The following is a 21,965-nucleotide window of genomic DNA, read 5'->3' as shown; positions in this document are numbered from 1 at the left end:
CGTCTTCTGTCTATTTAGGTCCTGTCTCTTTGGAAAGCGCTCTGATGCCGCAGGCTTTAGCGCTATACAAACAAATAAATAAAAAGCCTTGACCCTACCATAAAATCCATCCTAGAGAACTTTTTGATTGATGCACAACTGAAACATTTACATAAATACAGTGATCCCTCACCTTGGAAGCCAAGATGTTCCCAGTGAGTTCCAAAGCGGGGGCAGTCAAACCGGGAACCAGTTAGCTTTTTGTAAACAGTCTGTAAAACCCGCATGTGTACCTTTTCACTGGTATCCAGAGAGCCTGCAAGGAGAAGAGGAAGTTACAAAACATATGATTAATATTAGTTCTGATGGATAATATGACTCCTCTGCAGATTCCTTGTCATTGCAAATATCTATCATGCAAGCAGGTACCTTTTTTAATTACCCTTCCCTGGTGGCATCAACCAAAGCTGCAGTACCACAAAGGAAGTCGCTGTGTCCAGGGCATAAGTGGCACTGCCTTCCTGAGCCCTATAGTTCTCTGAATACCTCCCACCACAGGTGAAATCGGATAATTCCAAGGGGATCGAGGGGAGGAGGGTGGGCAGATAAAGAATCTGCGAAGGAGACAACGTATCCATCAGAAGCAATGTTACCCACAAGGTACATAACTTGTTACTCAAATGGACACTATACTTAGCAGATGTCTTATCTTTGAAAGATGACCCTAACAATGCCAATCCCAAAACAGGTACCTCATCCAAAGATATGCTGCCCTTCAGCTCTTCCAAACAAGGTCTTAACGCATGCATTAGTGTCCTGGCAGTAGTGCATAGCAAAAATGCTCTGCAAATCTCCTGAATTGGAAGGCCCCCTCAAGGAAGTGGCTTTAGCCACTGTGAAAAATCCTTGGATGTCGTCCCTTCTAGGCCCTTCCCATGAGGCCAAGGAGGTGGGGCTACTACCTGATAGTCCCCCTGGGCAGGAGGATCCTCCCACCTCCTATGGGATGACTATCCAGGGAAAACGCAGTATATTTCCCCTCAAATCCAGCCCTTAACCCTTCTTTACCTTGCCATCCCATGTGCATATGTCATACACATAGTAGTAACAGTACTACGACGATGAAGAAGAAGAACATAGTCGACCCAGGGGAGATATAGGATAAACGTACTAGGACTAAGAAGAGTCAGGTCTACATTAGAGAGCTCTCAGGGACATACTGGGATGAGGAAGAGGAGGTGGTGCAGAAGCATGAAGAGTGATCCTCAGAAAACTACGGAGCAGTCTAGTGTTTCAGGAGTTCCAAAGCCAATTCAAAATTGAAGAGGGAAAACTAAGGGTGGGGGGGCGACATGGGTGGGGGGGGCGAGAGAGATGAAACGAAGACCAGGGGAAGAGGAGCATTGCCGTGGTTGAGTAGAACTGTGAGAATACAGTACCAAAGCCAACGGAAGGGAGTTATTCCCCCTGGCATGGCAAACTGCATCACAAAGCCTGAGAAGGGCCTGGACAAGGGAGCCAATCCCCCAGTCACTGAACTATGATAAAGAACCTGTGAAGGGCCCCTGGAAGGGAGTCATTTCCACCAGCCTTCGTGAACTGTGACAAAGAGCCTGAGAAGAAAAAGGGAAAGAGACATCCCCTCCCACTTCTCTGAAACTGCAAGAGATCAGAGGAAGGAAGACATACCCCCTTGGTATTGTGTACCGTGAAGCAAAGCCAAAGAAGACCCAGGAAATGGAGTCTTTCCTCTGGTACTGAGAACAGGATACCTGGAGAAGGGAGGTATTCTCCAGAAACAAAATAGTGAAGAAAACTATGGGCAATAAGGAATGAAGTTTAAATTGCAACTTTACCTTTTCAGTTGGAACTTTGTTTTTTATCTTGGAAAGGAACTGATACCTAGAGAAGAACAAGTTACTTACCAACTGGTAACATTCTTTCGACTAGATGTTCCTCCAGCGCATTACTCATCTTTGATATCTCGTCCAGCTTCGGCTGCTTTCGGAAAAAAAGACTTGTTGGCAGAGGGCGCCGATGACGTCGAGTCGATGTCCCTCTGAGGCCTCCGTCGAGGGTGACAACATCGGGTGTACAAGTACCATGCGCTGCGCCCGTTGGCCTAAGTTCAGTTTTTCCACCCCTCCTGTTCATGTTGGCTGTAGTGTAGGCAATCCGCAATCTGCCCTGCGAGAGTGGAAGCTGTAAACAGCATGGAAAATTTTACAGAGGGGTAGGCTGGGAGGGCGATGAGGAATATGTTGGAGGAACATCCAGTCAAAAGAACGTTACCAGTTGGTAAGTAATTTGTTCTTCGAATGGATTGTGTCCTCCAATGCATTACACATCTTTGATAGACCCCCAAATCAGGATGCAGAGTTTGGAGGAGGGAGTAGAATTTGAAATGGTCTGCATTTTATAAGGCCGAATCCAGTACCGCCTTACCAGAGGCAACATCCTGAGAGTGGGAAGTATCTAAACAGTAATGCATTGTGAATGTATGCAGTGATGACCGAGTTGCTGCATCACAGATAGATTTAATAGGTACGCCCCTTTGAAGGGCTGCAGAAGAGGCTATAACTGGTAGAATGAGCTCTCAAGCCTTCTGGCGGGCCCTTGCCTGCCAATTTGTAACATTCTGAGATGCCAAGAATAATCCACCTTGATAAATTCTGTTTTGAAACAGCTTGACCCAATTTTCTTCCGGTGTAACCAATAAAGAGTTGGTCATCCACTCGGAGAACCTAGAAATATAAAAGCTTAAAGCTCTTCTAGGGTCCAACCTATGGAGCCTTTTTCCTCTTTACCGGGGATACGGCGGGTGCTAGAACGCTGGGAGAATAATTTTCTGATTTAGATGGAAATCAGATAAAACCTTAGGTAGAAAGGAGGGTTTTACCCTTCAGACTTTGTGGACTACAGTATAGGGTGGCTTAGAGGAAAGTGCCTGCAACTCGCTCACTACATGCCGATGACAATGCAATCAACAATATGGTTTTTAAGGTTAACAAACTCAATGGACACGTGAACAAGTGTTCAAATGGGGCACACATTAAAAACTTTAGCACCAGATTAGTATCCCAAACTGGCACCTGAAAAGAAGAAGGTGGGAACACATTTGTGAGCTCTTTAAGAAATTAAATCACCAAGGGAATTTTAAAGTAGGAGCATTCTTCCGAAGAGCGCTTGAAAATGGAGAGGTAACTCTTAATGTTTGTTTGTTTGTTTATTATTTGGTAATGCACGCCAAACCCTTAGGTAGCTGGGCGCAACAGGTACAAGGATACTTAAGACTTAGTTACACAAAGGAAAAAAGTACAATAAAAAGTAATAGGACAATACAGTTAGGTACAGTGAAGTGGTACAGTAGGTTGCATACATAGGCAGGTAAATGGGTGTATATGGTGGAGTCTCCAGGGATCACATGTCATTAGTACGCAGCCAGTTTAGAGTATTGCGCCTAAAGTTGTAGAAGGACTGGTCGGTTCTGAGGGCTAGGGGTAGAGCATTCCAGGATTGCGCGGCTTTCACCGGGAAGCTACTACCTCCCGCTTTGGTGAACTTAAATCTAGGTATCTCTAGGCAATGGGAGTTGGCCGCTCTGGAAGGGCGAGTCAAGGTTCTTCTAACCATTCTCTCTGTAAGGTACGGTGGTGCTGCATTGTTAAGGCATTTGAATGTGAGTGAGACTGTTTTAAGTAGGATCCTGTCGCTTATATTTAGCCAGTGGTGATCTCTTCTGAAGAGATGTGTTCTCTTTTAGGTATGTTAAGGGCCGTTCTCAGGGCGTTGTTTTGTAACATTTCTATTTTGGCAAGGATGTATTTGTTAGCTCCTAGGTATAGGGCATTGCAGTAATCTAATTTTGACAATATAAGGGCATTGGCAAGGGTGATGCAGCTGGCTTTAGTTAGAAATGGTCTGCAGGCCGTAATAAGCTTGCAGGTATAGGCGGTAGAAGATGCCATGGAGTTAACCTGTTTCTTTCGAGGTAGAAACCTAGGGTTTTTACGTCTTTAACTACTTTGATTGTGTTGCTGTCTATATTGAATGCAGAGTAATTGGAATTCAGTTTTTTTTAAGTAGGCATCAAGTTGGCATCAGAACCAAGAATCAGGATCTCTGTTTTATCGTCATTCAGGCAGAGGCCATCAATGCCTGAATGAGGAGGTATATTTTATTTACCAAGGCTGTGTCCTCTTCAAAATTTCCCGAAAGGGGAATGAGGATCTCAGAGTCATCTGCATAATTGGTGTAGTGACACCCAGTCTGTCCAATTTGTCAAATAGTGGCCTGGTAGGGCGAGACGCATGATCCTTGTGGATGCACACAAGGATGCACACAGGGATGAGACTCTCATCGTTCTATTTCCTCGAAAGGATTGGACCCAGGCTATTGCATCGCTCGAGAAATGGTGTTTACATAAAACTGCTTGGTCCACCAAGTCGAAGGGCGCCGACAAATAGAGGAGGAGTAGCAAGGCCGTTTAATGGTCCCAACATTGAGACCTTTGTGTGCCAATGATAAGAGGAAAGATAACACCTGTGGAGTTGAACACAGAAAAGGATCAACATTATTTTCCCTGCACCAGTCGCAAAACTTGTTCCAACGGCAACAGGATTTTGTTGCTGGCCTTCTTACCGAAAGCAACACCTCCATGACGTCATCCGGGAGGTCCCAAACTTATATCTCAGCCTTTCAGAAACCAAGCGTGAAGGTTGAGAGTGTTGACCTCTGTATGGAGAACCTGTCCCTCCCTTTGAAAGAGAAGATCCACTCTCTGCGGAAGAAGAATCGGAGGAGAGATGGACATATCTAGAAGGTCCGGGTACCACGTTCAGCTGGCCCAATCCGTGGCAATTAGGATCATGCGGTTTCCAAACCGTCCTAACCTCATGATTACTTGAGGAATGACGGGGATCAGTGAAAAAGCGTAAAGTAGTGAGAACTCCCAATCCACCACAAACATGTCTCCTAGAACTCCACGGAGGAAATTCCCTTGAGCAATACCTTTCGCACTTCCAGTTGACTCTGGTCACAACCAGATCTACTTGAGGGGTTCCACAAAGGGCGAAGATCTCTTGAAGGACTTCTTGAGCTAGTTCCCACTCGTGGGACACTGAGCTCTGCCTGCTCAGCGAGTCTGCCGTCATGTTTTCCTCCCTGGCTAGGTGAACTGCCAATAAGGAGATTCCTTCTTGAATTGCCCAGTACCAGAGCTGCATCGCCTCTCTGCACAGTGGCAGTGACGTTACACCTCCTGTTTTGTTGAGGTAATGCATGGCCGTCATTATCAGGACATTCTTTCCTCTGACCGAGAGCAGGAAGGCCTTCAGCTCTAAAGCCTTCAGCTCCAAAAGGTTGATGTGTAGTTAGGACTCCGATGGAGACCAACGACCGCTGACTGACAGATCGTTGGCACGACCTCCCCACCCCATGAGTGAGGCGCCTGTCACTACTGTAATCTCCAGCCATGGTTGCCAAAAATGTTCTCCCTTCAGAATATTGTCCTCGCAGGCCCACCACAGAAGATCCTGTGCGACCCTGCTTGGAACCTGAAGTCGGTCTGTCATCTTCCCTGAGAACTGTGACCATTGAGTTCTTGGAGCGCATTGAAGGGACCTCATTCTAAGGCGGCCTTCTGGCACCAGAAAAATTCAGGATGCCATGAGGCCGAGCAACCTCAAGAAATCGAAGGCCCGAAGATCCTGACCAGTTTGGAATTTGGTGACCATCTGAAGAATGTCTTGAGCCCTCGCCTTGGGTGGTGTGTCTAATACAGCTCCGATGTACTGGAGCTGCAGAGAAGGTGTCATCTGTGACTTCTTGAAATTGCGGGAGAAGCCCAATCTGTGAAGGGAGTGGCAGGTGATTTTGAGATGATCCAGGGCTTGTTCGGGAGAGCGCGCCCTGATCAGCCAATCATCCAAGTAGGGGTAGACATGAATCCCCCCTCTCCTGAGATGTGCTGCCACCACCACCATCAGTTTGGTAAAAACCCTTGGGGCGGAGGTCAACCGAATGGCAGGATTCAAAACTGATAGTGCGAGCTGCCAACAGCTAACCTTAGGCATTTCCTGTGCTTGAGATGACTTGGTACATGAAAATAAGCACCCTGAAGGTCCAATGACACCAACCAATCCTGAAGTTGGAGGGCCTGAAGGATCTGAGAAAATGTGACCATCTTAAATGTGTCCTTCCTCAGGTACCTGTTCAAGTATTTCAAGTCAAAGATGGGTCTCAGTCCCTTGTCCTTCTTGGGGATCAAAAAAATATGGGGAGTACAAACCCTTGTTCCTCTCCGCTACAGGTACTGGTTCTATAGCACCTTTCTCTATCAGGGTTAACATTTCCTGCACAAGGAGCGGACTTGGAACCCTCAAAGAGTGTTTCCCTGGTGGATTGTTGCGAGGCTGCGTTATAAATGGAAGGCAGTAACCTTGGGCTATTGTCTCCAGAGCCCAAGCATCTGAAGTAATGGCTCGCCATTCTTCGAGATGCTGAGACAGTCTGCCTCCCACCTGTGATTTGTGATGCAAGCTCTGAAAGTGGTTTTGGAGCGGTTGCTGCTGCTGCCGATGGCAAGGAAGCTGTAGCTGGAGCCGGCTTTGCACTTTTTCCTCGTCCACCACAAGTTTTTCTTCTTTGGCCTCTTTGACTGGCCATTCCTCTCGCCTTACCAAATGAGGAGTAGTAACGATAGGATCGTCCCCTACAAGGTTGTACTGAAGAAAGAAAAAGGTTGAGGTTGCCTAACAGCGGCCCCTAAAGATGTGGCAGCCGCCTTTGAGGTCTGCAACCTCTCAAGGCTTTCGTCAGCCTTGTTACCAAAAAGGTGAGACCCGTAAAATGGCATGTTTAGAAGACGAGACAGTACATCTGGTGCGAAACCCGACTTGCTGACTCTGTCTGCAGTGTCTAATCCAGATTGACGGGATTCCTTAATGGCTTCTTTGCCATCCTTAACGATAGCTAGGAAACCTTCCCTTTCCTCCCCTTCTGGAAAGTGCTCCGCCACCATTGATATGCACTCCCACAGAGTGTACGAAAATTTGGCTAAGGCATTTGTGGAGTTGAACGACTGTGGGATGTCTCAACCCACTAATCCAGGCCCTGCAACATTACTGTGCATTGCTGGCAGCAGAAGCTCAGAAATGGCCGCCGCAAAGCATGCTGCTCGCTAAAAATCACTAGAAAGTGTGCAGTAAAAATCTGAAAAATAAGCCGCCATCCACTTTTGCCTACGTCAATGGTAACACAGGAGACCACTGCCAATACCCACCATTGGGCTACCCACAAAGTAGCCTGAAATCACTTGAAAAAGCAATGCTGATTGCCAAAAAGAAACAGCTGTTTGTAAATCCGTTTTCTTGATTGTCAAAAATGTGCAAAAATCATGGCTCACAAACCACCTAAAAGATCCAACCTCCTTGTTGGGTGTTCCACATTATTCTACTGCAAGAATCCACATAAATACAATGTCAGCAAGAATCATATGTTATCAGAACAAAATCCTCTTTTAAAGATACTTGATGGAAAGAAAGCTGTCAAAAATGGGTGCAGCACTGATACTCGCCTGCGAAAGGTGCTTGCGATCTCTAATTCTGACAGGAGAACTGGTGTTTCAGAAGTTAAATATGCCAAAGAAGAGAATTCCGTCAAAATGCCATATAACATTGATTTTCATGTTGAAAAAGACTGGAAGTAAAGATATGTTTGCTTATTTTAAATTTATAAATGTATTTTTTTCACAAGGAACTATGTTACAATTGACCAGAAGGTAACCTGATTCAGTTAAAACTTCCAAGAGGCCTTCTTCCCCTGAGAAACTCACACCAAAAGGAGGATATCGCATTGGCATGTTAATCAGGAGGGGAGGAGATTTACTCTGCTGCTTGGAGAAAGAAACAATGGGTTCCTAGGGCTGAATAGAAAATGCTAATTCGGGTGTAACTGACAAACAACTGCTCTGGCAGGAAGGCAAGCCATGTGACCCTCTGCCTCAGCCAAGCTCTGGGGGCGGGCCAGACTGAAAATGTAGATTGAAGTTGGAGTAAATGTATGTTTTAGAAAAATGCTTATAGCAAAGTGTACTGAACTGACAAAAATATGAAACTTAGAGATTGTTAAAATGAAAAATTCACTCACAGTTTAAGACTAGGCTGGAATCTGTGTGATGTTCTGAGACTGAACCCCGGAAATTATTCATATTGTAGCCATGGTGTTTATGTTAGGAACATGAAAAATTACAGGAATGCGCCCGGATGGGATGTGCATGCATGTATAAAAAAATTGGTGCAGAACTAACATTGAGAAACCCACCAAAAACGCGAAAAAGTTGTCATTTATGAGCCATAGCTCGTAGAAAGATGTGAGTTAAACAGAAATGTATCTTAGGCAATCTGTCATGTATTATTAACAAGTTGTGCATCTTGGAAATATGTTTTTTGGGGAAAATAGATTTCCTGAATAAAAGCAAAGGGGAGGGATTTCCTTTGGGCCATAAACACAGTGTCACTCTGACACATATGACACACCGCTCCTGTCAGGAGAAGGGAAATTCTCTGACCTATCAGATCTTTAGAGGGTTGGGCATAGAGAATCAGCCTCCCCACCCCCTTTGTAAATGGATAAATAGGGACTGTTGAGGACCCAGAAGGACACACTTTCCACTCATCAACTGATTCCTTGGCGAAGCACCCTGCAGGAAGATCCAGGCTCCAGACATAGACCCAGAATCCAGACTCTAGAACTTGGAAGCAGAAAGGCCCAATCCAAAAAGCTGAACCCTTTTCAGCAGGCCTTTAAAATCTAGCAACCTGATTTTAACCCCCACCCTTCCAAGGGGCACCACAAAATCCAACAGCCTGGCTGAACTGTTTTGCTGTTCTAGCTAAGAACCCTGTGCTAGAACCAAGATCCAGATCCGTCCAGCAGAGCTGTAACCCAGAACCCATCAGACCCAGTCCAAGAGGCCGTGCAGACCAGAGGGCCTTGCTGAGAGCAGAACCCTGTGCCTGAGACCTGTCCGGTGGCAAGAGAATCCCAGACAAACCTTTGACCAGATCTTTAACGGGCCCATTCCATTCCAAAGCCATAGGAGTGAGTATTTAGTCTAGAAATGTCCATAGTCATCTCTTAGTTAAAGTAATCCTATTCAATTCATTTCAACCTATCCAGAACTGCATTACAGAATCTAGTGTCCATCCTGAATCCTTTCGCATTATATAGTCTGTGATAATTGTAGCGATAATCATCTACGCGCTGATATTTCTGAAGAAAGTCAAGTGTCCTGGCGCACAACAATCAGAGTGAAAGGCACCTTGTTCTGGTGGTTGTGATGTTGGGTATCTTGTACTTTCATAGCTTCTTAGTATAAATCCATCTTGGTTCCTAAATCTTTAAAGCGCATCATTCATTTTGAAATTTTGACTCTGTTTCTGAAAAATCTACCTTCACAAAAACCTCTTTTGAACCGTATGTCCTAGAACCGAAATTTAAGTGTCATCTTGAAGCTAGCATCCTCAGCTTTCAAACCCTATAGTTTTGCCGTAATTGCGTTTCCCGCATGCAGAGAAGTTGCCGCGATTTCACATTTGGCTCAATTTCACCACATGTAAAAATAGCTATTTCTTGATTTCAACTTCTGAATTTCGTTTTCCATCTGCTTATCATTCTATAATCATTGCTAGGGTTGACCTGAACCAATCCAAAGCAACCCCGACTAGTTCTGAATCCTATTTAGTGAATTAAAATCAATTTTAGCATTTTCCCATTCATTGCAAATCACATTCAAAAGCATTTTGACCTGTTTTTAAAGCATTTCTGTTCTCTCCAAGCTTGGTGGGGGGGAACTGGGATTGAACTGCATTGTTGATTGATATTCCCGAAACCTGTATTCCCTCATTCCACCTCTTCCTATTGCATTCTGGGGGGAGTGAGTAATAACAAGGGGAAAGAGTGATCATATTGTCTTTGGATTGAAGTCCTATCAAGTTTTATTTCGGTATTGCATTTCTTCCCATCATTGCAATCTCTGGAACCCATACAAAGTATTCTCTGCTAGATTATTCTTCCTATTACTACTCCTAATTGATTAAAGAGATTGTTGATATTGTAATATTACCCATTGCTGATCATTGTTCATATTCATAAGTGTGATATTCAGATATTATTCATATTCATAAAAGTGTAATCTATATATTGTTCAATTCTTCAAATAAATCTTTTAATTTGCAAAACAAACCTACTTCTTGGCTCAGTGAGGTCGGGGAGATTCAAAGACAGGGGCGTTATATAAGGGTACATCATCCAGAATTAAAAGAACTTTGACATAAAAATATATAAATAAGGGTTTCCATTGGGCATCCCATACTAGGCATTGACTTAGTTGGAGTGCCGGATTGAAATCACTTACACGATTTAAGGGCCAAACTCCTCACTGAAAATACCTTGCGCGCCCATCCATCCACACGCTTGTCGTCCCTATCTGGAGGGATTGTAGGGTACGCCGTTTTATTAAATGTAGCTGTGGCTGCCTGGACCACCAGACTCTCGGGAGTGGGGTGTTTGGACAGATAACCAATTTTTGGCCACCCTATTTTGCAAGGCCACGTGAAAGGTTAAGATTGGGTCTGTAGGTGGACCTTGGTCCAGAATATCAGTAAGGTCACCCTGGATAAATTGAGCTGGTGGTTTAGCCCAACCAAGGTATTCAACTACCTTTGACATCAGATGCCGATACGAGTAATCCGTGTGTTCCCCCGGCTCTGGTCTACCAAACTCAGCTTCAGGTGATGTGTCAACACCACTAGCATTGTGCACTGTGGCAACCAGATCTCTCCTCTTACTCTCCTCTGAGATTAAACAATCTGGGACATTAGAAGTTCGAAACTCAAGGCCAAAAGGAACCTCCTCTTCCTCAGATCTCTCCTCTTCCTCAAAAATGGAAGTGAGGGCTTTGAAGTACTCCTTTCTAGGCAAAGGAGTATAAACTTTCTCAGGAACCACCAAAGGTGGAGGCTTTGATTTAGGCTGTTTGTCATGATTCCTGCCACTCATGTCCCCAGCCCTCCAAGATGTCAGGCTGGAGCCAGGCCACGATCACCTACATGGCCCTCAAGGGCCTCTCCATCCCTTCAAAGACCCACTTAGAGTCAGACTTGGCGCTTGTGGCACCAGACTCACTCACTCCCATAGGATAACATTGGTGATTGGACTTGTAGTGCATTGATGGGGAAAAGATGGATGCCCCCACATATTTCGGTTCCCAGAACTGCATGTGCAGTCTAGTCTTTTGGGTGTGGTTCAGCCCAGAGACACCTGGGATACCCAGAGACTATTTAAGCCACACCCAGGCTGAGAAACAGGCTTTGTGTTTTCTGCACCTGCAGCGTGACACTCACTGTGTTCGGATCGGTCTCCAGTAGGCCTGCATCTTTCTTCTGCGCTCAGCTCCTGCAAGAACAAGAACACCGTTAGGAACAGCCTTACCTTGCAGCGCTTCTGCCCATCATTCATCGCTACTTCTGTTCTGCGGGCATCTTCGGCGGTGTCATTCCCATCCCGGCACGCCGCTTCCTAAGGAAAAGGGAAAAGAACAGAAAAAAGGCATTAGTAAGCATTCAGCAAATCTTCGCTTATTTTTAAAGACTGTACAAGCTTCAAACGCTTACCTGAATCCCAGCCGCTCTGGGAGAACTCTGTCTCCGGAACTTCTCATCCATCTGCAAGAGGGAAAAGACACTCCAGGTTAGCATGGAAACATCTAGAGGCGCCGCATACCGCGCTTACTCACTGCATTTCTTCTTCATAACCGGCATCCACGCTGAAAACTTTGCGGCACCTAAAAGACACAGAAAAAGAACTCAGTTCAATACAAATACGAAAGGGTTGCATTGCGCTCTCACTCACCTTCAGCGCTACTCATCTCAGCAGCACGTCGCCATCCCCGGACGCCGGCCATCATCTAAGGAAGGAAAGGAACAAAGCTAGAGAACTGTTCAAAAGACTCATTATACTTACCTGTCGGACTCTTGCCAGTGAAGTAACTAGACAGCAACGAGCCCGCATCAATCAACGCGCCCATGTGCTGAAAGCAGGACGGAGAGCACACTTTCCAAGAAAACAGGCGAGCTGTGGATCAAAGGGAAGGGTTGGACCCCGGGGAAGAAGGGGGTTCAAGCACACAGAGACAATAGGGAGTTAGACTCTACCAATCCTGTGTTTCAGGCCCAGTCTCCAGTCGAGTAGACTCCAGGGAAGGGTTCGAGGTCGTAAGAGGTCAGAACAGGCTGAGTGACGTCCCTGTGGATACCAGGTGAGCGTTACACTGTTTGGCAGATTTAACATGCTCAGAAAACTGAGTTGAAGTCACAGTCAGTCATTTTTGGCGCTGATTTTGTTGTCGACGTCAACAAAGATGTCGATGGAAATGGCGGCGTCGAGGTTTCGGCGGTCGTCTTTGAAGATTTCTTCTTCGGAGTATGTTGAGTCTTTCGATGGCGTCGATGACTTTGAGCTCCCGTCATGACTCATGCGACTTTCTTTCATAGGAGACCTTGAAGGTCCTCGATGGGTCTTTCTTCAATCACCAGGGCTCGAGGGCGCGCGAGTGTCGGAACGGGACAACTCTCATCCGGCTTCCGAAGAAGGCGCGGATGGAGGCTTGCCCTTATTGAAAATTTCTAGCATTTTCATACAAAATGTTTCCCACTATGCAGAAGAAGAATGTTTTGTGGGGCACTTACATTTTCTGGGGGATTCGTCCGACGATTATAAAGAGGACGGCGACTGGTGGTGCCGTCTCTTCGATCATTTCGTTGAGGACGACGAGTGGCGGGAGCCACTACGGGATCTTGATCTCTTTTTGTCCTTTTCGCATCGAAGAGAATGCTCCCCAGACTCGACGGTAAAAGAACTATCAGATTTAGTTTTACGGCCTAGCTGCAATTTTCACATCCTTTCTCGCAGGGCTTTACTCTCATTGCCTGACATTTCGAGCAGGAATCCGTGTCATGGGCTTCCCCCAAAGACCATAGGCACGAGCGATGCGGATGCATGATGGACATTTTCGAATCGTATTCTCTGCACTTTTTGAAACCCGAACGAGGTGTAGTCGGGGTCGATGATGTAGACATGTGGAATGATTATTTTTGATTTTGATGAACTGCTTAGTAAGCAAATACTAACGAGGCGCACCGAGTCTCTGAAGCAAACACATTTGCGGAAAAACTGAACTGAGGCTAACGGGCGCCACGCGTGCTACTTGTACACCAGATGAAGTCACCCTCAATGGAGGCCTCCGAGGGACTTCGAATCGACACCATCGACGCACAAAGCCCTCTGCCGACAACATTTTTGTTTCTCGAAAGCAGCCGAAGCTGGACCACATATCAAAGATGAGGAATATGTTGGAGGACACAATCCATTTGAAGGGAGTCATTCTCTCAGCCAAACTTCCTGCCTGCCAATTGGAACTATGATCCGTTGTCCAGAAGAAGTGAGCCATTCTTCTGGACCAAGAAGACCCACTACTTCTTTAGTTTAGTTACAAGTCTGAGGGACAGAAGTAGGCCTTTTGGCACACAACGGTGCACGCTTCATTTACGTGGACATTCTGACCAAATCCTTAGTTGAGACAGGAAAACCCCTCTTAGAGTTAGGGAGGGATAGGTTTCCTCTTTATTTTATTATCAAATAAAAATGTATGCCAACAATCATGCCACCTGTGGGTGAGTCTACTCCTGCAACTTCACACCACACAACACTTCGTGGAGTTGAACCCCGGGAACTGGGGCCCTTTAAGACGAGGTAACAATACTTAGAGATGGTTGGGGGATGCAGAACATACTCATACATCAATAATCAAACCGAGTCATGAAGTTGGCAAAACTCTGTACCGTTTTATTAACAATTATCTAAAAAAAGGGAGTTACAACGGACATCAATGGATGTTCGCTCAATTTCGCTCAAAGCATCACATGAAAAAAACATTCTTGTACTAAAAATTCATCACTATTGACTTCATCCTATGAGGCAAACTAAGAAAACCTGCTAGGGGATGTGATAGGCTTAAAGGGAACATCTAGGTATATGTTCCATACTGACGGGAGTTGTGATTGGTCTCTAAGGTCAGGTGGACAACTAAGCCCATCGCAAGTGCAAGTCATCTTCAGTGCCATACTAATACTCAACACCCTATTGGTTACACAAGTTATAGGGCTCTTTAATACGTGGCCATCTACAATTGGTTGGCACGCTTCTACCTTCTGGAATATTCCACTTGCTAGCAGCACGCAAGCTGGTTACCCCAGGTGCTGGGTGGGTTGGCCTGGTCATGCCTCCCACCCAATTAGCCCAACATCTATCATCACTCCTGTGGTCTGTCATTCAATTAGGCTTTGAAGTTTGTCTTGTAGCGACTCATTGTGCCCAGTAATAAAAGTGAGTGTGGCATGGTCTTATCTTCTGGTTTTGGTGTAGCTCGACCCACAGTCTATTTCTATCTGACCATGTGACTGGGGACCACGTTTGAGCTCTTTGTGCATAAAATACTATTAAATCATGAACTCTTGGCACCTTCAGTGTTTTCCCATTACACCTCAACAGAAGTTTGCTTCTTTCTCACATTCATGTAGCTTCTTGACAGACAACCAAGCTCAGGGTGGCCTCAACTCTTGGTGCTGGGCCGGCCAGCCAGTCTTTCTTGAATTCTCCTTCGCCATTAACTATTTTAAACTGCGCCACACTTCAAGCCCTTTCCATTCATGGGGATGAAGGTTTCTAAAAAATGCATTGTGGAACATCCAGAGTCTATATATTCCTATGTATAAACATTGGTGCATTGCCGCAATCTATTCACTACGTGGCCAGCCTTAGGATTACTTCGTCTACTTGCATTACAACATCTGCACAATTGTAAAATGACTCTGCATTTTCTTCAGTGTTTCTTCACACAAGCAATCTTCATTTCGATCCCAAAATGTTGCTTTTCTTCGATACCTCATCCTCAGATCCCGTAGAATGTCTATATTCCTTCATTTGTGTCTTTACCGGGTGTGGCAATTCTGCTTCATGTTATGTCACCAGTCTTATTTCTTATTCACGTTCATACTTCTTCTGAGACTTCTGCCAGAAGACCATTACTTCTTTGTGAATGCATATAGGGTTTTCTCAATGGATACCTTGTCTCAAGAATTCTTTGCGGTATAGGCATTCTCACTGGTACTGCGCATGTCTCAATTTACGGTTCCCAACATATAGGCAACATGGGGGAGGAGCTTCTGGTAGGGGTATTTCTTTCTTCCTCTACAGGGTGTGCCACATTCCTCTCTGGGGATGTTTTATGCGACGCCTCATAACAGATTCCAATGCATGCAGTAATTCATCTGGAGATGGTCTGTTTGGCCACAGCCACCCCCGTAGATGTGCGACAATAAGCCACAAACAGTTGTCTATGATATGATGTGATAGTTTATTTATATAGCGCCTATACACAATGTGTTTCAAAGCGCTTCAAGGCAAGGGAGGGAACAAGGGAAATTACAATGACATTCTTACAGGCCATGAACAGTAAGGATGTGAAATTAACTATCGTACTCGGCCTGACGACATTTCAGATAGTGCAAGAGCTAAGACATAGATAAGGAAGGGAGGGGGAGAGTGGGAAGGAAATGGAAACAGACAGGTGACTACCATACTAGGCCTGACGACATTTCTGTAGAGCCGGAGAAAAACAAGAGGTGAGGGAGAGTGGTGCAGAAAGGTAGGGAAGGAACAAAACAAGCGACTATCATACTAGGCCTGATGACATTTCAGATAGTGCTGGAGGGGTGTGGGGAGGAAAAAAACAGTAAGGGGAGGGGGGGAGACAGACGAGGTTGCTATCATACTAGGTCCAGGGACAATTATGATAGAGTAAGTGCATAGAAGAAAATAAGGGGAGGAGCTAGGAAAAGGGAGAACAGAAAGGAGGAGAGACTAGAGAGTTAGCAGTCAAAAGAGTGGAGAAGCAAGAGGGGAGAGCGAATACAATTGCAGAAGTCAGTAGTAACACATAATGTTGCAAGCCAGGATACAAGATGAAGATGGGAACAGCATGATTCAGGGCCACCATGAGTACAAGATGCAAAGGAAGTCAGCATGAGAGTTGAGAAAGGGTGACGCACTGTGAAGGAATGAAGTCCATAAAAGTCAAATCCAGCATTGGCCACAAGACAGTGATGGTGAAACCAGAATTTATATACCAGTCTATCCATGCGGTACTCGTCTGACCAGGTGATTGTCATGGCCAATGGTCAAGGGCCTTTCACTTTATCTCCTGCAGGGTCCCAATGGACCCAGTCTTGGTGCCTCTGGCACCAAGCTCATTTCAAAGTGTGCTCTGCACACAGTATGCTCAGGGCACATGCATCTAGGCCGGACGGGGCCATACAAATGCATGGAAGGCACATGCAGAAGACAGAGGGAGTGGCAAGGTGGGGCCATAAGGCGGGGCCTAAAGTGAGTAGCTGGGGACAGGCTATATAAGCCAGCCCCACCCGCATGCTGGCACTTCGCATTAGTATTCTTGTGCAGCGTAATGCTTACCGCCAGCTACAGATCCTTGCCTGTTCAGCACAAGCATCTTCAGTCTATGGAACCCATCCAGCATCTTACCAGGAATCAGCCACGCCATCGCTGGAAGCGCTGCTGTCCGCTTCCCACTCTGCAGCTGCTGTGTGCACCTTACCTGGAGGTAGGCCACGCCATCGCTGGAAGCTCTGCTATTGTCAGAAATGGCACTCTGTCAAGAGTGGCACAGGGTACCCAGGTAGATTTTGGGTGGCTGTGCCGAAGTAAGGTAGCAGATAAGCACACACAGCAGGGAGTTAAACAAGAAAGAAGAGTAGGAAACTGTAGCTCTGAGCCAAAAGGGGCAAAAGATACAAAGGTACAAACAAACTGGATTCCCTCTTGGGGTGTATGCTGAAATGGGAAAGAGTGTTCCACGAACCTTAGGAAACTCCAGCCTTCTGCACAGATTGCTATAAGAGAGGCCCAAGCTGTATGCTCATGGCTGGGAACAACAGCAGTGGGTGTCTGTAACACTGAAAACGCGACAAGGGAAGGGGCAGAGGTTGCCTGCCGGAAACCAACAGGCAAGCTCTGTACAAAGGGATTACATAAGACACATGAGAAGACAAGAACATATATATCCAGCGAAAAGGAAGTCAATGAGCAATCTAGCAGAAGGAAATGAAGGAAAGGCAGTTAGACTGAAGTAGATAACCTAAGGTGGAGTACAGAGGACTCAAGGAAGAGAACAAGGGAGCAGCAGTCAGGAAAACAGAAGGGCTCCAAAGTAGGAAGCAGGTCTGCAGTCAAGAGTGGGACTAGGTGCAGGCAAACTGTAGTGGACTGCGGAGGACTGTAGTAGGCTGCAAGGCAGGGAGTCCAGAAGAACAGGACACAGAGAGATTAGTAGGAGGCGACAGACAGAGAGCCCAAAAGAATAGGGCCGCGAGGTAGGGAGCCCAGAGGAGCAGGGCTGTAGGCAGCTAAGTGTAAAACAGGCTGTACTGCAGAGGAGTGTAGCAAGCCGCAAGGCAGGGAGTCCAGAGGACACGGGCGGTAGGCAGCGGAGGGAGCAGGCTGCAAGAAAGGAGCCCAGAGGACAAGGGCTGTAGGCAGCGAAGAGGTGCAGGCTGCAAGGTAGGGAGCCCAGAGGACAAGGGCTTGGAGACAGCAGAGGGTGGCAGGCTGTAGGGCAGGGAGCCCAGAGGACAAGGACTGTAGGCAGCCGGAGTGAGGCAGGCTGTAGGGCAGGAAGCCCAGGGGACAAGGGCTTGGAGACAGCAGAGGGTTGCAGGCTGTAGAGGGCTGCAGAGGACTGTAGTAGGCTGCAAGGCAGGAAGCTCAGAGGACAAGGGCTGTAGGTAGAAGGCAGCGGAGCGTGATCGGCTGCAAGGCAGGGAGCCCGGAAAGGGCACTGGATCAAAACAGGATAATGCAGCAACAGGAACAGCATACAAAGTAGCGGGTCAAGGCAAACAGGAGCGGGGAGATCTCAAGATGCAAGACACTGTGCTCCTGCAGGCAGCTGCTTATATACAGCCCTGCCCTGTTCTGAGGCAGGCTAATTGACAGCACCTGGGGCAGCACACCTGATGACAATCTGCCCCCTCCCTCTCTGGTCCTGAGCAGGTGGAAGCAGCACTGGCCGCTAGGGCTTCTGGGGATTGTGGTCTCCATAACGATGAATGAGAATAGCCAGGAATTGAGGACTGTAGCCAGGTGCATTATGGTAAATGTAGTTAATTGAATAAAATAAGAAAGAACCAAAGTTGAGCAAATGGAAATAAAAGACCAAGGCGTGAAAAGGAGTTGTTCAAGGAGTATTAGGAGGATAAATGAGTACCAAGTAGTCCATGATGGTTGCCAATGCGTGTGCCAGCGGCGCGGGCATGACAGCTATCCGCTTCCCACTCTGCAGCTGCTGCGCGCATCTTACCTGCGGTCAGCCACGCCATCGCCGGAAGCTCTGCTACCCGCTACCGACTCTGCAGCTACCGTGCTCATCTTACCTGAGATCAGCCTCGCCATCGCTTGGAGCACTTCTACTCGCTCCCAACCAGCAGCGGCCGCACGCCTCTTACCTGTCTCCTCAAATCCACTCAGGCGACACCTTGCACTTACCTGTCCCGAACTCCCATTCAACATGGGGTCATCTTCCGGTGCAGCATCCTCGTGGACCTTCTCATCTGGCAGCCGGCAGGAGTTCAGAGAACCGCTTGCCATCACTTGCAAAGGAGACAGATGGCACTAGGTTAACAATCGCATAAACTTTAAACGCCTGGCGCATCATCCGGAAAGTCAACTTACCACTTGCAGGTGTTCCAGATTGGACTCTCTTCCATCACCACCCACTTGTGGGCCATCATCATACATAGAGAGTGAGGAAAGGACAAGATAACATTAAGAACAGTAATCACTAGGGAAAATCACTACAAAGGATACAGACAATAATCATTGTTATAAACACTTACCTTCAAGGCGGAATAGGTAGCAGCCGGTCTGGACCTCCATGCTAAGGACCAGTGACGCAACTAGGTCCATCCATGGCGCACCTGCTGAGAGAAAGCAGGACGGAGAGCTCATCCTTACATTAAAAACAGGTGAGCTTGCATGGGCAAAGTCTTCCTCACTTCATTCTGGCACAAAAGGGTTGAGGGGGATCACGACACCACCACGCCACTCTCACTGCCTCTCCTCTTCTCTCAGGGGCAGTACCAGCATCCCAAGTCTTCGATTACGCAGCAGCTGGGGGAGAGAGTCGATCCAAGGGAGCCAAGTCCTGGGAGGGCTCCAACCGTGCCCCAACGTCCCTGCAGAGACCAGGTGAGCGTAACACTAATGTAGAGGCTAGGAGCCCATTTCTCCCCCTTAGACAGGTAACGTGGTGGAAATATTTCCAGAAGAGGTTTGGGTTTGTTAATGAAAAACTCAGCTAGGTCCCGGGTCAAAGTACAGCTTCACCCAAAGCGTCACCTTGTCCTTCAAGAAAACCATGCAAGATCTGTCTGCTGACAGAACCTGATGGTTACTCACTCACATGGCTGATTTCATAGCTAGCAGAAAGGCAGGCTTTAAAGTAAGGAATATTAAGTCACTGCTGTGCATGGACTCAAAAGGTGGTGCCATCAGCGGCTACAAAACTAGGCTGAAGTCCCATTGCACCTTAATGTAAGGCACTAGCGGGTAGCATAACACCAAACCTTTCAAGGGGTGCATCACAATCAGAATCTCAAGAAAGATGCCCTTGTCATACTTTGCACCAAAATTGACAAAGCCACCAGATAGCAGCAGCCTCCTTCACAAGCAACAATACAAAGCCAAATCCCTAACACAAACTGAGAAAAGGGCAATCTACAGCCGAATGCACCATCTGCACAAGCGCAGCCACCTGGACGAGTACATCTTAAATGCATTTTGTTTCCAGGCTGCCACCAGGAGGTCCAAAAGCACCTTGGACCACTGGGGCCCTGAAAACTCATGCATTCAGAAGCCAAGCGTGTAGCTGAATATTGCCCGGATCCGGGTGGAAAACTCTGCCGACTCCTGAGTCAACAGGCCCTGCACAATCCACTAATAAGGTTGTGCACCTCTGTATTCCAGACTCTCTGCAGCCATCTCAGGGCCCACCAAGATCACTGTCGTCCTGTAGAGTCTGAACTACCTCAGGACCAGGTGACAATGTGTTTGTGAATGTCCATGGAATTAGTGGAACATTGCCAAGCACACTCTTTCTCTGGACCATTCTGGAGCGAAATAGGCAGTTTCGTTGACATTAATTGCAAATTGATCCACCTTTAGTAGGCCCCCACATATGGAGGTTGTCTTTAACTACCAACTGGTTTAGAGTACACTAATGCGACATCAACACAGACTAGCTCCTGCCGACAGCATCCACACTCTCATTGCTCTTCTCGGCCACATAGATGGCCTGGACTGAGATCTTCCTGACCTTTAACCAAAGACATTAGGCCTCCCTGCACAGCCTTAGGGAGCCGAACCTGCCCCATTTGTTCACATAATGAATCACAGCAGTGTTGTCCTTTAGGACCATCACCTTCTTTCCCCACAACTACAGTTAGATGGCTTGCAATGGCAGATGGATCTATCTCTGCTCCAAAAATCTAATTTGGAGCCCCTCTGACCATCTTTCACGTATGTCCAGCTCATTGATGTATGCCAACCGGCGCATCATGGAGGAACCAGGATAACCTGTGCCGGAAAGACTGGGAGAGCAAATCGGTTGCACCCCATGATATTCATTTACTTGTATCACCAACTCAAATCCTAGAGCTAGCCAGGGCTCACTAGTCCTTCAGGGATCCAGTCAACTTGTTACAACTAAATCATAGTTCCCACTGGAGCTTCCTCATCTAAAGCCTCGCTTGAGTGAGGATGAGAAGGCATGAGATTATCAGGCCCAGGAGCTCAGAAATAAAGGAAATGCAGCCATGACCCTATCTTGAACTTGTCCAGGGTGGACTTGACATTCTGAAGAGGGCCTTTCTACCACCCAAGAGGTTTCAATGTTGCAATAAACACCGGACATATCCAACCCTATGATCTACAACTGTATGGTAGGCGTCAGGGTTCTTTATTTTTACCATAAATCTGAGGGTCTTGAGCAGTCCCATATTCTATTAAAAGCCATACAGTAACCCTTCAGGACTGGACAATTTCACTTGCCAATCATCACAATAGTGAGAAAACAGACACACCCGACAGTCACACCTGTCAGTCACAAGTTAAACATCACCACAAACATTACTTGGGTGAAACGGACAGTGCCAATGTCAGCGCGAACGGTAGCACCTCGATACTACCGGTACTGCTCTGTTACCAAAAAGTGCAGGAATTTCAGGAGTGACAGTACAATGAACACATGGAAGGAAGCATCCAAGACGTCTAGGGACACCATGCAGTCAATCTGATTTCGAACGCCTAAAACCTGAGCAAGTGTCACCATCTTTAATCGGTTATTCCACATACATTATTTTTAGTCTTCACAGGTCTAAAATAGGCCTCCATTTTCCTGGCTCCCTTTTCAGGATTAGAAAATATCTTGAAGAACCTGGTATGTAGTTGTTTGGGCACTCTTTCTATCACTCTTTTTGAGCATCTGCTCGACTTCCAAAAAGGAGTTCCCTTAGTTAAAGCTCCGGTCTTATGTACTGTGGAAGACGGTCTGCAGGAAAAGTCTAGAAAGAAAGTCAAAATCTAGAAAGAAAGTCTGTGCCTTTTCCATTTTCTATGGGACCCCATTGGTCCGTGGTCACAACCCACTGCTGCCCAAAGTCCTCGGGACTGCCCCCACCCAATCTATGTTTCCTCTGAGCGCAGGACACATGCAAACAGTTTCACATGGACTATCCTTCTGCCCTTATCTCTCCACAAAGATACCACTAGTTGGGTCAGTGTCTTTTCCTGGGTCC

The 21,965-nt window shown here is 46.7% G+C and overlaps 1 protein-coding gene across 3 annotated transcripts in view; it reads right to left on the bottom strand.

The window, feature by feature from the left end:
* ELMOD3 (ELMO domain containing 3) overlaps positions 1-21,965 on the bottom strand; it is a 635,597-nt gene that overhangs the window by 242,825 nt on the left and 370,807 nt on the right. For 2 of the 3 annotated variants that reach the window (XM_069618948.1, XM_069618949.1), the window contains one exon: positions 173-295. The exons of the other annotated variant lie outside the window; for it this stretch is intronic. In XM_069618948.1, coding sequence (XP_069475049.1) covers positions 173-295 — 123 coding nt within the window. The remainder of the gene's footprint in view (positions 1-172; positions 296-21,965) is intronic. 3 annotated transcript variants of the gene reach the window in all.

Source organism: Ambystoma mexicanum, chromosome 10 (genome assembly GCF_040938575.1).
Source record: "Ambystoma mexicanum isolate Mex_15411 chromosome 10, UKY_AmexF1_1, whole genome shotgun sequence".
Taxonomy (NCBI): domain Eukaryota; kingdom Metazoa; phylum Chordata; class Amphibia; order Caudata; family Ambystomatidae; genus Ambystoma; species Ambystoma mexicanum.
This window is presented reverse-complemented; position numbering and strand designations above follow the sequence as displayed.